The sequence below is a fragment of the Sus scrofa genome, chromosome 11, assembly GCF_000003025.6.
Source record: "Sus scrofa isolate TJ Tabasco breed Duroc chromosome 11, Sscrofa11.1, whole genome shotgun sequence".
Classification (NCBI taxonomy): Eukaryota; Metazoa; Chordata; class Mammalia; order Artiodactyla; family Suidae; genus Sus; species Sus scrofa.
In genome coordinates, this window is record NC_010453.5 from 76054730 (window position 1) to 76071429 (window position 16700).

At 48.7% G+C, this 16700-nt stretch overlaps 1 protein-coding gene across 1 annotated transcript in view; it reads left to right on the forward strand.

Moving 5' to 3' along the window:
* The window catches only part of MYO16 (myosin XVI), a 532176-nt gene that overhangs the window by 314947 nt on the left and 200529 nt on the right, over positions 1-16700 (forward strand). The window contains 1 exon segment of the mRNA XM_021065905.1: positions 14234-14342. Within this exon segment, the coding sequence (XP_020921564.1) occupies positions 14234-14342 (109 nt within the window).

Genomic DNA, 16700 nt, shown 5'->3' on the forward strand with positions numbered 1-16700 from the left:
AGCCTGGGAACCTCCATATGCTGCAGGTGCAGCTGTAACAAGAAAAAAAAAAATGTCACCTGTGGTTTTTAACTTTTGTTAGTTAATTTGTATAGTTTAATCCTTGCCCCACCCATTTTAAGTTTATTAAGAAAAATGGACAACCTAAAATTTGAGAGTTAAGTTTATCTGTGGCAAAATTAGGACTTAAGCCTGGTAGACAGAGCCCCGAGAAACTGCTCTGAGGAGGTGAGAGGGGAGCTAGGATCTATAGGAGTTTTTGCAACAAAGAGCAGGAGGCAGGAACAAAAGATTACGAACAACCAAATATCTCAAGTTAAGAAATTTTTTTTGGGGGGGGGATATTTTCTTGGGCTGCACCCGCAGCATATGGAGGTTCCCAGGCTAGGGGTCTAATCTGAGCTGCAGTTGCCGGTCTACGCCACAGCCACTGCAATGCAGGATCCGAGCTGCGTCTATGACCCCACACCACAGCTCACGGCAATGCCAGATCCTTAACCCACTGAGCGAGGCGAGGGATTGAACCCGCAACGTCATGGTTCTTAGGTTCATTAACCACTGAGCCATGACAGGAACTCCTCAAGTTAAGGAATTTGTCGCATTTCTATGGAAAGGTACAAAGGCCTGGGCTCACTGAAGCCATTCTTTTGATGCGCCCCTTGGCTCCAGGGGGAACTAACATCAGGGTACATGATAACGGGGAGGGGGAGGGGGTGCAGTCACGGGCACATTTTATAGAGTTTGCTCTGGTCTCGTGGAGGGACCACTAGTCACGAGGAGGAGCAGGCATCACCGTGAAGGACTTTAGTGTTTTTCTAGATAGGAGGAGATGCAAGAACTGGGCTCATAAAATCTCCTAAAACATCCAACTCTCTCAAGACCTGAACGTTCTTCCAGTTTTGCCAGAGCACAGAGTGCCGCGCTCCTGGTCTCCACCCTGGGCTCTGCTTAGGCGATACTGCGGGTGGGCAGCTGCAGTGGCTCATGATTTAACCCATGCAGAGGCTGGTGGCAGGTGCCCAACTCCGGTTCACGCTGCCTATCTTCTAACACATCCGAAGTGACTCTCTACTGAGTTTAATCTTCCTAATTTTAGAAGCTTTTATTTTCATGAAATTTAAGATTTAGGGTTAACTCTTTGATATGTTTGATCCCTTGCCTGTAAATACTAACGTTCTTAGAAGCAGCGGATTGGGCAGAGAGAAGCTACCAGAAGGCTCTGTATCATGTTTAAAGACTCCACAGTACCAAACATCCATTTATATATATTTCTAAGCAAATGTAGACTTTTGTACATTTGAAAATTGAAAGTAAATTTGGCAGTAAAGACGCATCTGAGCCTCCTATTTCCCTTTACAATACTATTTATTAACATTACAAAGAGTGGAGTTGGTTTAGAAGACTACATGGAGTTATTTCTATAAAGAATGATCTTAGAGTCGTAGTGGCAGTAAGTATGGAAGAGTGACCTGGTGGGTTACAATGGCGTTTCATATCTTCAGTGTCGGAGAGAAAGTTATTCCCCTAGAATATTGCTCTAGATGAATGAGTGCTCTCAAGACCAAAACAGTCCCGTCTAATGGTCTTGAAGATTCCACTATCCATCTTTGGAGAAACTATCGTTAAACATGTTTTTTAATGGATTCTGTACTTCTCTACATAACAAATTGCTTGTTGACATTCTCGCGTAACTTCTTGAATTTCTCACGTCGACATTCCTCAATGAGAATACTGCACTTGGAGCTAAAGCACATCGTTCAGTAATAGATTTTTCAGAAGTTTTGACTTTCAGGTTATTTTTGAATGTGAAGATATAGTGACTGGTAGGCAACATGCCTGGAGGCTTTTCTGCAAATGTTCCTTTTTATGTAGATTTTGACCTGAAAACACAGTGCATCATTGGTGAGTTCATAGGGATCAGTTGTTTGGACTATTAAAGAGTTATTTGAGCTCAGTTATTTCAGGAAGAATGTTTTGTTATTAATAAGTACTTCAAGTCTAGCCTGCAGGTGAGACTATGGAGGAAGTTGAGAGAAGTGAGAGTAGAACTGAGAAGTTAGGAGCTCACTTTAAGTGCTAATGACTTAATTCCACTCATTTTTCTTTTAGATTTTCTTGGCTCTCATTTTAAACATTCGGTGCTGTAATATTATATGTGAACTATATTTCTATGTAACACATACTTTTATTGAAAATATGTAGCACATTTATAATCACAATGACAGGCTTAATAGACATACTGTACGAGAAAATATTCAAAAAGAGGAGCCAAAAGAGGTTAATAAAATAGTCCCTGAATTAGAACCCATGCTTTCTGTCCTTTTTTCTTTTTCCTTTTATTTTATTTTATTTTAAGTTTAGGGGCAATTTTCAGCCTGATCTTTTCCAAAGCACAAAAATTGTGAAGACGCTAATGAAGTTACAAACTGAGATAAAAAGGACTGGATCCTTGCACTGTAGGGCAGAAATTAGCACAACGCTGTAAATCAGCTAGGCTGTCATAAAAGTAAAACAAAATAAAAAGGAAATCGTAAAAATAGGATTTAATTGCTTGGGCATGCCCTTACCTAAAATGTCAAACTCTTCTTCTGAAGTGAAAAGGAGAAAAAAGGGTTTTAAAAGTACCATGACCTTTAATCAAAGAGAACGTGTATATGCACTAATACCTTTTGTTTGCTTTCCCTTTTCTCTTGATTTCTTTAGGGGCAGTTATGAGTGAAGAAGTGTTTTGGTGTGTACAATTTTATTTCACTTTTAAATGAGAACCGATATTTATCAAAAATAAAAATCGGGCTCTTCAGTTTAATTGAATTTGCGGATCTCCTTAAGTAATCAGTTCTAACATCCCATATCTGACATCATCTAGTTGCGTAGTTAGCCTTGGGCAAGATTACTAGGTACTATGTGCATTTTATTTATTTATTTATTTTTTGTCTTTTTAGGGCCATGCCTGCAGCCTGTGGAGGTTCCCAGGCTAGGGGTCGAATCTGAGCTGTAGCCTCTGGCCTGCACCACAGCCACAGCCACATCAGATCTGAGCCACATCTGTGACCTACACCCCAGCTCATGGCAACGCTGGATCCCTAACCCACTGAGCAAGGCCAGGGATCGAACCTGTGACCTCATGGACAGTAGTCAGATTCGTTTCCCCTGAGCCACGATGGGAGGGAACTCCTACGTGCATTTTAATAATGCGTTGGGGTTGAGATTTTCCTGAATTTTTTCTGAGAAATCTTTTTAAAGTCATGGATATGATGCTGGAAATAGGATACTGGAATCTGGGTTCTTGATCATGGCAGTCGAAGAATTAACTCCGGGAGCACAGAGGCAGCAAGCAAGCAAGGTTTTTATTAAAGAAAAGCAAATAGCTCCCAGGACAGCTGGGAGGGAGGAGAAGAGCCCCCTTCTCTATTGTCCTAGAGGGATTTTTCTCTCTTAAAGATGGGGGGGCACCAACGTGGGGTCCAGACAGATGTGGTTTTCTCCCATTGGCCTTGCTCAGTTACCTGCATCAGTCCTTGTCCGATAGGGGTTTTAGGGGTGGAAATTGTCCCCGAAGTTTTATGGTATCTCTGTCCTTTTCTTTCCTTAGACTAAGTCCCCATTCCTCTCATCCCTTTTCTGTCAGTTGAGGAGTGGGCCGGAGATTCGCATTTCCCACAGTGAACAAAGCCTGTGGGGAAGGTGCATTTCCTGTAATAAAACGAGGCCTGTGGGGATGCTACTCCCTGGAGCCCTTAAGCCACAAATGTTAATCAATAACCATATCAAAAGAATGCACGGGAGCTGGTGCTCCTGCACTGCCTACCTGAATTAGTGTTCTGTCTCTGATTTGTAATGTACTTTTATTTTACCCACTTTAATTTCTTTACAAAAATTCCAATGGGCGTAAATGGAAGTGCTGGTGTTTCTTCTTAATAAGACAGAGACGTACTGGCATCACTTTGGGATATAATAATCACGCCGGGGCTGGGAGCTTTCATTGATGATGCGTGTCTGTATCTGCTTGTGGACATGCAGCTGCTTCCAGAAAGGTTAAGTTTGCTCTTTGTCTAATGAGATTATCCAAGAAGGCCATCAAACAAATGAAGTAAACGCTTTATTTTTCAGTTTAGAAATGTTTTTCATTTCCTCTCCCCTCCCTTCCATTTTTTCATATTGCCTTCCTGCCACTCAAAGAATTTAAGGCAGGTTTGTCACCTCCGATCGCCTATTTGCTTATTAGTTTCTTATAGCAAACTTTTTTTCCACTGGAACATTTCCCCAATAAAGTCTTCATTGTAGTATTTCTGGGGTTTTTTGGTTGGTTGGTTGATTGGTGGTTTGTTTCTTTTTTAGGGCCACACCTGCAGTGTATGGAAGTTCCCAGGCTAGAATCAGAATCAGAGCTGCACCTGCAAAGGAGGCTGCAGCTTATGGGCAGCTTATGGCAATGCCAGCTCCTTAACCCACTGAGCGAGGCCAGGGATCAAACCCACATCCTCACAGACAACGTGGGGTCCTTAACCCACTGAGCCACGACGGGAATTCCCGTTTGGGTTTCATTTAGGCAGAAGACTGATTGGATTTGATGGTATTGATCATTCCCTTGCTTTTGCCAGTCTTTGGCCAAAGACAGAGTGGCGTTTTTGTTCACTGCTTACTCATCCGTGGGGACCTTGGGGAGAGGGTACAGCTCTCGGACTCACTGTGAGGGGAGCCTCAGCTGCACCAGGCGCACAGCAAGTGGGGGAAGGGAGTGGAGAATGGACCGTGCGATAGGGTGACCAAGAGTCACGCTCTCGAGAGGAGATTGCAGCCTGCCCAGTTGGGAGAGCTTACTCGCTGGGCTGGTGGGTCACCAGCAGTGTGGCATTTTCACAGCCAGCAGGGCACAGTCACCCGTGCAAGTCCACAGGTGGCCCTGGGGGAGCCCAGAAACCAGCATCCTTAGCGCCTGCCCCTAAATGCTCCCATGTGGGAATGGCATCTTCTGGGGTATTTACAGAGGGCAGGTGTTTTCGCACAGGGGTCACCCATGGTCAGTATTTGAAACACAGGGTCACGTCTGAGTTTGGCCTTCATCGCAGTGTCACAGTATGATCTTACACGAGGCTTCTGGGGTAAGTTCCCCCGCCCCCCACCTTTGGCCGACGCATCTTTATACCTACACACCGGCTGCCCCTCCCCACCCACAGAGCCAGCGCCCATCTGGCCTGAGCTGGATTTGGTGGGAGATACAGAAAGCCCCGTACCCTCCACCCGGCAGATGCAGCCCCCTGGCCTTGGCCTGTGCACCAGGCCCCTGAAGGCCAGACCAGGGCACAGACTCTGAGCAAAACCTTCTCTCTCCCTGTGTCACCAATTCACTCATTTAAGTGTGGCCAGTTCTCTGCATCTCCATGGGAAAGAGATGATGCCTTTTCCTAGCGGGGGGTTGGGGGTGGGGGCCCTGCGTGGGGCACAAGGCTGGGGACAGGGTGCAACCTGGGGTCCAGCCCCCCAAACACATGTCCTGGGCCCTTTGTGCAGGAGGCAGCCACTCTGTCCTTATGCCTCCACCTCTGTTTTCAAGAAATGAATTCGCCCCCAGGGTCCCCCGACTGGAAGAGGGTTAAGCGTTTCGAATGTGTTCCGCCAGATGTTTTGAAGAAGTATTCTGACTGATTACAAAAATATGGGCAAACTATTCTGGGAATGTCGCAGGGCCCCAAGTCTCCTGAATGCGTCATTTTTTAAATGGATTCCGCTCTTGTCCTGAAGGCGGCTGGCAGCGTTTCCTCTCTCCAAACAAAACAGTTGGGGCGAATAGATTAGCGTTTTCACTGGGGGAGATTTATGTATCTGGACCCGTGGTTAATAAAAAGTCTTATTCCTATTCCATTGGGGGGAGGGGATTTGAAATTAGTTAATACTTTCCAGATAGTTTAAAAACAATAAAGAGAAGAATTTCCTTTGAGGAGCGAGGTGGGGGCAGGTGGGCAGCACCCGGCTGGTCACCATCTTCCTGCATCTTCCTGCGGAAACCCGTCACCAGGCTTCCCTGGTGGATGCCAGCTCTGGTTTTGCCTTCTCTGGTTTCTGTTTACATAGTAAAGTGCCCAAGGAGAAGGCGGCTTCGCCCACAGTGGGTAAGATATTGTCCCCCTGTGTTGACGCGGCAGATCAAACACCAGCGAAAAAATCATGTTTGAAGTGTGAGCCCAGATGTGGCGAATGGGCCGGCACATGCTTTTAAGTCGTCGTCTCTCTTGTTTCTATTTGAGCCTTCATTCCTCGTGCGTCCTGGGCACAGGCGCAGGCCCAGGAGAGTCGCTGCGTGTCTGGTGAGCGGGGCAGGGCTGCAGCTGATGTTTTAATTCACGAGTAACTTGAATGAATTAATTTGCGAGATGTAATTGACATGTAGCACTGTGCAGGTTTAAGGTGTACAGTGTATTGTTTGGATTTTAGGACGTCACTCCAGTGCTGGCTGACACCTCCATCGCATCTTGTAATTATCATTTGTGTGTGTGTGTAGGGGGGGACAACTCCTAAGATCTCGTCACTTAGAATGTCGCTGTTGATAGCACAGCCCCTGCAGACGGCAGCCCCCGCGCTGGGCACCAGGACTTACCCGCCAGCTGCAGGTCTGCGGTTCTAAGGGAAACTCTGTGAAACAGGAGGAGGCTGCTACCCGGAGGGGGACTCACGCCCTAGAAATTCTGCTTTTTGGCAAAAGGTCGTTGTATTTATATGCAGGGCACCTCGCTGCCACCTTGAACTCCCGGTCCTGTGGGCAAGTGGCGCTGTGGACTGAGGGAGACTGGGGGCCTGTGTCCCTCCCAGAACGGTTCGTCGTGTTCTGTGTGAGTCGTTTATTCTTTCATTCCTTTGCTGGCTAAACTTTATTTTTTTACGATAGTTGATTTACAGTGTTCTGTCACATTCTGCTATACAGCAAAGTGACCCGGTTAAATATATCTGTACATTCTCTTTCTCATATTATCTTCCATCACATTCTATCACAAGCGAATGGAGAGAGTTCCCTGTGCTGTCCAGCAGGCCCTCATTGCCTATCCACTCCAAATGCAGTAGTTTGCCTCTACTAACCCCAAACTCCCATCCACCCCACCCCTCCCCCTCCCGCTTGGCAACCACAGGTCTGCTCTCCAGGTCCGTGAGTCTGAGTCTGTTTCTGTTCTGTACCTAACTTCGTTTGTGCTGTATTTTAGCATCCACATATAAGCAATACCATATGGCATTTGTCTTCCTCTTTTTTTTTTTTTGGTATGGTTAAATTGCCCCTCCACACACAAGAAATTTCTCCCAGGTGGCGCCATAGGCTGAGGGAGACTGGGGGCCTGTGACATGCCCAGAATAGTTTGTCCTATTTGTGTTTTTCTTTGCCACAAAGCATATGTATCAACATACAGATACACATACCATGCACACACCACGCACATACCCTCACTCACACCCTCACAGGCAGCTACATGTAGACACACAGGTGATTTTGACTATAGGTGTGACCCACCTTAGAAGATGGATCCCTGGAATGCTATCTGTTGTCATGACAACCATCAAATCGGGACAACGGAACAGCTGATCAGAAATAGCGCAAGTCAACAGTTGTTGTCACTGACTTATTCTAAATAAACTCGACCTGCAATGAATTCTTTTGCCATCCAAAGCCCAGGTGGGATTTTGCATTGTTCCGCGGCAACGCATTCGTTGCATTGGCTACTTTTTTTTCTGTCCGTGAAAGCAAAGGTATTTGTCTATTTGGGGCAGGTGTGCTTTTCTCAGTGATCTGCGGAAGTGAGATTTCTGAACGTGGTCAAAAGAAACCATCCTTTGGTTTTGAAAAAGGAAAAACAAAAACAAAACAAACAAAACACCTCCAAGAAACTGTAGCTTTTCTAGAACTGGTGAGTGACTTCATCAAGTCCCAGGAAGATGCCTGAACCCACCGTCGCTGAACTCCGTCCTAGAGTCCCACCTGCATCAGCCGTGTCCCGGCCTCACAGTGACAAGACACCTGCCCGGAGCGGCAGCCAGGGCTCAAGCATTTCCCAGAGGCTCTGCTGAGCTGTGAGCCTTGTGACCGAACCAAACGTGGGTCCTCTGGCCTTCACTCAGTTAAGGGCCCATCTGCTAACACCCAAGGGGTGAAGAAGGAAAGTCAGCATTTATTGCATGTGCCAAGGGAGATGGCCAGGCAGCTAGTGCCCCAAGGACCCGAACTCCCAGCTGGCGTTCAGGGAAAGGGTTTTAAAGACAGGGTGAGGGCGGGGGTTGCTAGGTCGGTGCTCGGCTCGCAGACCTTCTTCTGATTGGTTGGTAGTGAGGTCACCGGGAATCAGCATCATCAAAGTCCCGGTTCCAACCAGTCTGGGGTCTGCGTGTTTGTGGGCAGCATATAGTTACCTTTTTCCATCTGGCAGAGGTTTCAGTATCTGCAAAAGTGCTCACGGGATGAGGCTCAGAGTATTATCTAGAGCTCTTGATGGGGAACTAAACGTCTTTGACTTTAAGGGCTAAACGATTATTATTTCGTCTTGCTTGACTGTCTTCGCTTCTTCCTTTCTCACTGTCTCCTTCCTCACTTCTCAAGTTGATTCTCTGGGACTCTGGGAAGGCCCAGGAAGCTCAAGATTTCCACAAACAAGGGGGGGGGGGGTCTGTCCCAGGAAGGCCCCACCGGGTCCTGCTCAGTTACAAGCTACTGCATTTCATGCCTGAAGTGCAGGAATAGAGTTGAGTCAGAAAAGAATAAAATAATCATAAAATATCTTATGAAGTCTTGACACCTCGTGAGACTGGCTTCTATTTAAGACACACGCATGTTTAATAATCATTCCACTTCTTAATCCCCCCCCACACACACACATTTTCAAGCAAACCTTTCACTCCAGGAAGATGCCTCGTGGGGCTATTCAGCCTCCCCCGGCCCAGCCCAGGCCCCTGCAGGACACTTGTAACTGAGTTGAGAGTGCAGAGGGGTCAGGACTGAGTGTGTAGCCAGTGGCCAGTTCCTGGCTTGGAGACCTTAGAACAAACTTCAGTTCCCCGATATCTTTCTTTTAAAAGAAATTGTTTTTGTCTTTTTAGGGCCACACCCATGGCGTATGGAGGTTCCCAGGTTAGGGGTCGAATCAGAGCTACAACTGCTGGCCTATACAACAGCCACAGCAACGCGGGACCCAAGCCACATCTGTGATCTACGCCACAGCTTCCCGAAATGCCAGATTCCTGACCCACGGAGAGAGGCCAGGGATGGAACCTGATTCCTCATGGATCCGAGTCGGATTCGTTACCGCTGAGCCACAAGGGGAACTGCGGTTCCCTGATGTCTTAAGTGGACCCAGTAACAGCTCTGCTTTTCAGGATCAGTGCGAAGATTAACTGAGGCTTGCTTCGAAGATAATCTGGAAGTGAGCCCTGGACCCACTGGACTGGTTCCCACAGCCTCTCCCTCTGAGTAGAATTAGTCACCCAGCATTCGCCCACCCGTGCCTCCAGCACTCGCCCACCTGTGCCCAACGTGACACAGGTTACCATCCTCTACTCCTGGGTGGAAACCACATCTGGAGCATACCCCTCATCGGTCCGTCTTTTGAAAACAAAATACAATGATTCTTGGTCCCACAAGTAAGTCTCTGATGTTACTGGCTCTGGGCATTGAAACATCTGTAAGTAGCCCAATATCACAGTGCCAAGTTACCATGAAGTAAAGGCGATGATAAGAAGACAGCTTGTTTGAGCTGTAAGAGTAGGATTTTGAGGAGTTCCCATTGTGGTGCAGTGGCAACGAATCCAACTAGTATCCATGAGGATTGGGCTCGATCCCTGGCCTTGCTCAGTGGGTTAAGGATCCAGCGTTGCCGTGAGCTGGTGGTAGGTAGCATATGCAGCTGGACTCCCATGGGCTGGCGGCTACAGCTCCGATTCAAACCCTAGCCTGGGAACTTCCCTATGCTGTGGGTGCTGCCCTAAAAAGCAAAATCATCATCATAATAACAATAGGATTTTGAGTCATAATAGAGCATATAAAAGACATGGACTACTGAGCACTAAGATTTGACTCCTGGGACTCGTGGGATCGCGAGTTAGCAGGTGGCAGAGTTGGAAGCTGGCAGTCAGAGGAAGCCCTTGCAGGATTCACCCAGGGTGGTTTCGGTCTCTGGGAGGCGGGCTGGGGGCCATCAGGGGAGCGCAGCTCGTCTACAGGGAGGTCTCTAACCCAGAGTCCACAGTCACTTTTACCGATTTCCAGGTATTAAAACCATCTGGAAACGCCCATGTGATGGTCAGCCTTCGAGTGATTCACACGGGAAAAAAAATAGTCAAGAAGAGAGGACTATGATCATGTTCTTTGTTTATGACTTGTACTGAGAACACAGAAAAGCACGTTTTATTGTTTAATATTCTACATTGTTGCCAGCATTTGTTATAGTTTCTCAAGATGTCCCTCTCTTCGTTTGGCTTAGTTATTTATCAGATGAAGAGATTTATTAACGGCGGAACACATGAACTAAAGCTCTCCATATATGCAAGATATATATTTTTTCTAGGAAATACTCTTAATCTATATGCTTATTGCAATCTGAGACTAGAAAGCCTATCACACAAGGTGTCTAATTATCCTAAAATCATCATGAACTAGAAACGGTGAATTCGTTTTTACTTCATTTTAAATCTTTTTTTTTTTTTTCTTTTTAGGGCTGCACCTGCAGCATATGGAAGTTCCCAGGGGTTGAATCAGAGCTACAGCTGCTGGCCTACACCACAGCCACAGCAATGCAGGATCAAGCGCATGTGCAACCTAAACCACAGCTCACAGCAAGGCCAGATTCTGAACTCACTGAGCAAGGCCAGGGATCGAACCTGCATCCTCATGGATCCTAGTCGGGTTCGTTAACCGCTGAGCCAGGAAGAGAACTCCCACTCCACTTTTAATCTTTGTTGACTTCATTTACAAATAATAAAAGTTTAGAATATCACCAAAAGGAGTCAAATAAAACCATTCTCAGTTGTAATACTTTACTCGGTCCATTTTTCAAGGATTTCTCTGTCCTGTGTGTGGTTTCATTATTAAATGATTTCAAAAGGAAAACAAGTCCTTTTTTTTTTTTGTCTTTTTGCCTTTTCTAGGGCCGCTCCGGTGGCAAATGGAGGTTCCCAGGCTAGGGGTCTCATCGGAGCTGTAGCTGCCGGCCTACACCACAGCTCACAGCAACACCGGATCCTTAACCCACCGAGTCAGGGATCAAACCTGCAACCTTGTGGTTCCTAGTTGGATTTGTTAGCCACTGCGCCACGACGGGATCTCCAAGGAAAAACAAGTACTTTTAATCTCCAAAAAGCAAACCCTCCAGTTTTTTCTAATATTAATCTTCTCATTATAAATACAGTTTTATTGATAAGGGAGAAGGGTATTTCTACTGAAATCCACCTAGATGCTATTGAATAGCAGGGGATGTGTTAAAGGAGACGTTGAGGCCCATTTTTTTTTTGGCGGGGGGAACCATTGTCATTCTAGCACATTCTCTGACTGCAGAGGAAAAGGCCACTCATGTTAAAGCATCATTCCCTCCGCCTGCCATTGAAAGTCTCCTGTTTGGGTTGGGTTTCTCGTGAATGGCTCTGTCCATGACTGCCCAGATGAACCTCACACACCCCTTCTGCCCAGAACTTAACTGAAATAAAATGCTGCTACATTCAAGCGGCAGGTCATAGCTGCTGTAAATTCCCACCATAGCACACGCTAAGGGCGCAAGGGCGAGATTTAAACAAATATTTGAGGTCCCGTAGGCGGAGCTCACTCACTGATTCCTCTTTAAGAAGGTGAGAAGGGTCGGTGGCGTTCTGCAGATTTGACTCTGCACTGTTACCGGGAGCTAATTGTTCTGCGAGACGTTAAGCGGCCACGCTGGATGGAATTGTGAAACCTCTGTCTCTGGGCATCCAGCGGGAAGGAACAGATGGAGTCAGGACGGTGGATGGAAGCCTGCGGTGAGAACAAGGATGGAGAGTGGTTGCGGCTCCTTATCACGACGCCTTCTTGGTCGCTAGAATCTTGCAGATGCTGTGAATTTTAGGCACGAGGACTCTGACTGCCATCACCCAGCCCCTTGCTACTGTGGTTGCCCCTGACTTTTTCCTTTGGTTCCACGGCCCCGAGCCCCAGCTCACTCACCTCTGGAGGGAGAGAGAGACCCCCAGGAGCTGGTCCTCAGCGGCATCGGCCAACCCTCCTGTGTCCCCCGCTTGGCAGCGAAGTCCCTCCGCCACAGCGAGTGTCCGAGATGCTCAGGCCGCCCCTCAAGCCTGCTTGAGAAAGGGAGGCCAGAAGCATGGTTCCTCTACGCCCATAGACGCGCCTGTCGCCAACCACCTCCAGCAGGTGTCCACACCTCCTCTCTGATCCGGCTCCAAACCCTCTTTCTCAGAACTTGCTTTCCCTTTTCTCTTGGCTTTTGTCTGGTCTCCAGGGGCTTCCGCCGCAGCTTATGAGACTCCCCAAATCTCCCCCGCTCCCCCCGCATCCACGGGGCTGGTTCACTCCCACCCTCCCCACCAAGGTCAAGGACAAAGATGTCCCTCCAGCCCCCAGTCCACAGCGCCCGCATCCGGGTCCGCCCCCGCCGCCCCGCCCCGCTCCTGTGGCCTCTTCCCCGTCAGTTCTTCCTTCATCCCGAAGAGGGTAGAGTCTCCTTTCCGCCGAGCTCGTCGTGTGTTAGTCACCTGCACGTCGATGGCCTCCAGGCTCTATTTTCTAGTCTCTGAATTTCACATCCTCGCGCCGGCCATTTCTTGGACGGCCACTGGCTTTCAGCAGGTCGTTCAAAGTGCGTGACTGTGAGAGAAGTCTTTCTCTCCCCACACGTTCTCCTCTCTTGAGAAGCTTCTGGGGTGAACGAGGCCTCCATCCACCCTGTCTCCCAAACAGAAGCTTGTGAAGCGTCCTCGAGGCCTCGCTGTCCTGTCCCCCGGGTCCAGCCGGGCCCCCTCCTGCCGGCCGCCTCTCCATCTCGTCCGCCCGCCCTCCACTGCTGGTCCCCTGGATCCAGCAGCTCCTTTAGTGGCCTTGTCTCTTTGCAGGAAATCCTTTACGGGGCCACAGCGTGTTCTTTCTGAAGCCGCCACCTGCTCGCGGCTCTCTTTCTTTCAACAACTTCAGGACAGCCCGTGACTTCCAAGACGTCATGGAAACGCTTTTGCAAGATACACACAACGCTGGCCACTTGTCCAACCTCTCGCCCTTGCCTCTGTCCCTGGAGGCCCCGGGTTTGCTGCGGCATGTGAGTCCCCATGGACACGACACGTGGTCCATCCTGCCTGCCTTCGTACTTGCTGCTGGCAAGTCCAGGGACACCCCGGGGTCTTGGATTTTCTTGGCCAAGCCTTCCTCATCTCTTGACACCCAAGCCTCTCCCCAGTCCCCAGCCTTTCCCTATGGCCCCCTTCCTGAGTGGTCACCAACAGGCCACGTTCACCCCTGTTATTCTGCTCCCACAGTGTAGCGCAGCTGTGTCCTGGCTGCCCATGGGCACACGGTTTTTGCTCTTGAGCCTCCAGGAACGAGCTTTCTCACTTTACATCCTCAGCTGCTAGTATTGGTGTCTCGGGTGGGTGATTCCCCTGCGTTTATTGCATGAAAGGAATAAATCAGCAAACCAGTCAAGCCCCGCATAATGAAAAGATATGGGCAAGAAGAAACAATAAAGTACTCTAAATTAAAATCTTTTGGTGTTCCTGGTGGGGGTTAAGAACTCGACATAGTGTCCATGAGGATGCGGGTTCGATCCCTGGCCTCGCTCAGTGGGTGAAGGACCCGGCGTTGCCATGAGCTGCAGTGTAGGTGGCAGATTCGACCCCTGGCCTGGGAACTTGCATATGCCACAGGTGTGGCCCTAAAAGAGCAAAAGAAGAAAAAGAATAAAAGTATTTAACACAGGTATTCATTACAAAGCATCCTGCAGAACCTGCCGAGCTTCTGTACGAGATACCCAGACACTTGTGACCTAGGAAGGGTGCAGCTCAGGGGAGGAGCAAGTGAAGCAGTGTAACGATGGCCTGCAATAAGATCTTTGCTTCCTTCCGGAAACATCATCTGCTCCTATGGATCAGGGACTTAAAAGCACACAGGTCCGCAGCATCCAGCTGATTGCCATTCTTCTGAGAATGAGAACGTGGCTGAAGCGACGTCTGACCCCTGGGGTTTGACTCCAGGCCAAGCCCTAAAGCTGTGTGTTTTTCCTCCTCGCAGGTATTTGAACCAGAGCCTCCGAGATGGAGCCACAGCAGAGCCCTCTCTGAACAGGGAGAAACTGGCTGTTTTGAAACAAGCCCTGCATGCCGTTGGCTTCAGTCACCTGGTGAGTCGTGCTGTAAACAGTCCAGGAGAAAATCAGCCCTCTACTAATTTATGAAAGTTGCTCCTTCCAGAACATCGCTCTGCCTCCCAGAGTTTACGTCCTAGTGGAGACAGACGGCAGCCAGTAGTGAGCTCAGGAGTCTAGGGGCCATGAGGACAGACGAGGTTGCACAGGAGAAGGGGCTTCTGTCTTCAAGGCGGTAGGACCTTTTCCCCTGGGAACCCCGTGAGCAAAACAAATCAAAGACCTTTGCATCGACTGGCTCAGCAGAAAACGGGCAGATCGAAGCCACTGTTTCCTGCCAAGATGCACTTTGAAAAGTAATTACTTGATGAAAATATCTTCTTGAACAATATGCTCCTTTTTTTTTTTTTTTAATTCTCAAAGAACTGACAAACACCTGCAGGCATCCCAAAGCTGAAAAGCACTGTTGGAAGTGCTTAAACCCATGACTGCCCAGGGCAAGTCCCATGAGGCTAGAATGTTCTGGGTGTGCGCCCTACCCTCTGACAGCCGCTGGCCACCTGTGGAGACGAGCCTAGTGAGGTCGAGGGAAGGGACTTTTAACTTTTTTTGGCTCTGAGTGATTTGAGGTGACGCAGTGTGGGGGGTGGGTGTTCACGGAATCCAGCAGGGAGCGCGGGTCTAGAGGGAGAGCAGTGGGAAGGGCCCCCCGCCTGGGACCTGCCACGCTGGCATCTCTCTCTCACATGTCATCTTCATGTCGCTCCCATTCCACATGGTGCCAGTTTGCATTACAGCCAATTCCTGGCTCATCGGCCCCATAAGACTGCAGGCCGATGCTGGTACCCCCGTGGCTTAGGAGCCCCGATGTAGTCAGACGTGAATGTGTGCTGTTTGTGTCTTAAACCAGGAGGTGGATGGCTTCGGGTCTTTGTGTCTGCAGGTGCCCACATGGCCCTGGGGGCGGTGCCAGGGGGGCGCAGAGGTGGTAAACAGAGAAGGTTGAGGAGGTGGCCTCGCCCTGAAGGCATGGGCTCTGGGCACTTGGCTTCGCCCAGCCTCGCCCCATTCAGAGACTGGCATTCCAGGAAAGCGAGGCCTCTGGTATTTGGTTCTTTGTCGCTCTGCTTTTCCAATCTCTGTACTTCTGTCTTTCCCCAAATTCCTCCCCGTCGGTACGTTCCCGTCCCTCGCTGCTGCTGCTGGTGTACATTTTTGGTACTCCGGAACCCCTTCCTCTTGTCTGGAATCTCTGCTTCCTTAGTGGGAACGGATGCACAGGCGGGAAGGGACCACGCCACCCAAGAACTAGTTGCTTAGAAAGGGGGCTTTAAAAACCCCGGATTGATCCTCAAAGGCGGGGCAAGCAAAAGGGACCTTCGACCTCAGGTCGTGAGCAGGGAATTTAACAGGCTTTTTGTAACAGTAATACGTGCATTTCAACCAAAGATACAAAGATAGTCGCTTCATCTGGACCCTTGGGGGGAAGGGGAGGTGACAGTTGAGTCCACCCAGGAGGACAAGGTCATTCCCAGAGAGAGGTGAGGGAGGAATTTATTCTGCACTGGCAAGACCCCGTGAGTCAGGCTTGTGACGGCGGTCCTGGCAGATCTGTCCACCTCTGCCTCTGTCACCACCACTCAGCTGGCCAGCAGGACGGCAGGGGTTGCTCAGGCCAGAGAGATAGAGGGCAGCCACCCTGCCCTGCTCACAGAGCCGGCAGCTTCTGCAGCTCCGCAGCACCACGTTGTAAGTTGTTTTCACAGCCCTGTCTCCATCACTAAGTTGCAAGACTCTTGAGGACAGAACAAAGCCTTCCTGTCTTTATCCAGAATTGCCCCTGTCAAAGGGCACTGGGAAATTTAATGAGAAGTTACTGGATGTCTTCAGAGGCGGAGGCACGGGGAGTTGCCCGGGAGCTTAAGGGGGCTGGGAAAACATCATTCAGAGAAGCACAAGGAAAACATTTTGTTTTAGCTGCATCCGAGGCATATGGAAGTTCCCAGGCCAGGGATTGAATCTGAGCTGCAGCTGTGACCTACACCACTGCTATGGCAAAGCCAGATCCTTAATCCGTTGTGCCAGGAATCACAGTGAGCTGCTGCAGTTGGATCCTGAACCGACTGTGCAACCGTGGGAATTCTGGAATAAAACTTAGGACACTGATTTATAATTTGGAGGCTACCCAAAACATTTCTAAGCCATGCCCTAATCCCAGAGTATACCTGAAATTGCTTACAGATTATCCTTTTCAATGCTGTCATTTCAAAGGTAATAAAATTGTACCTTATCTGAAAACTTGAAGCTCTGGAGGAAATTTCTGAAAGTCCCAAGGAATATATTGTGCCAACTATATATTTATAAAGCAAATAAGAATTGTTCTTAGAAAAACGT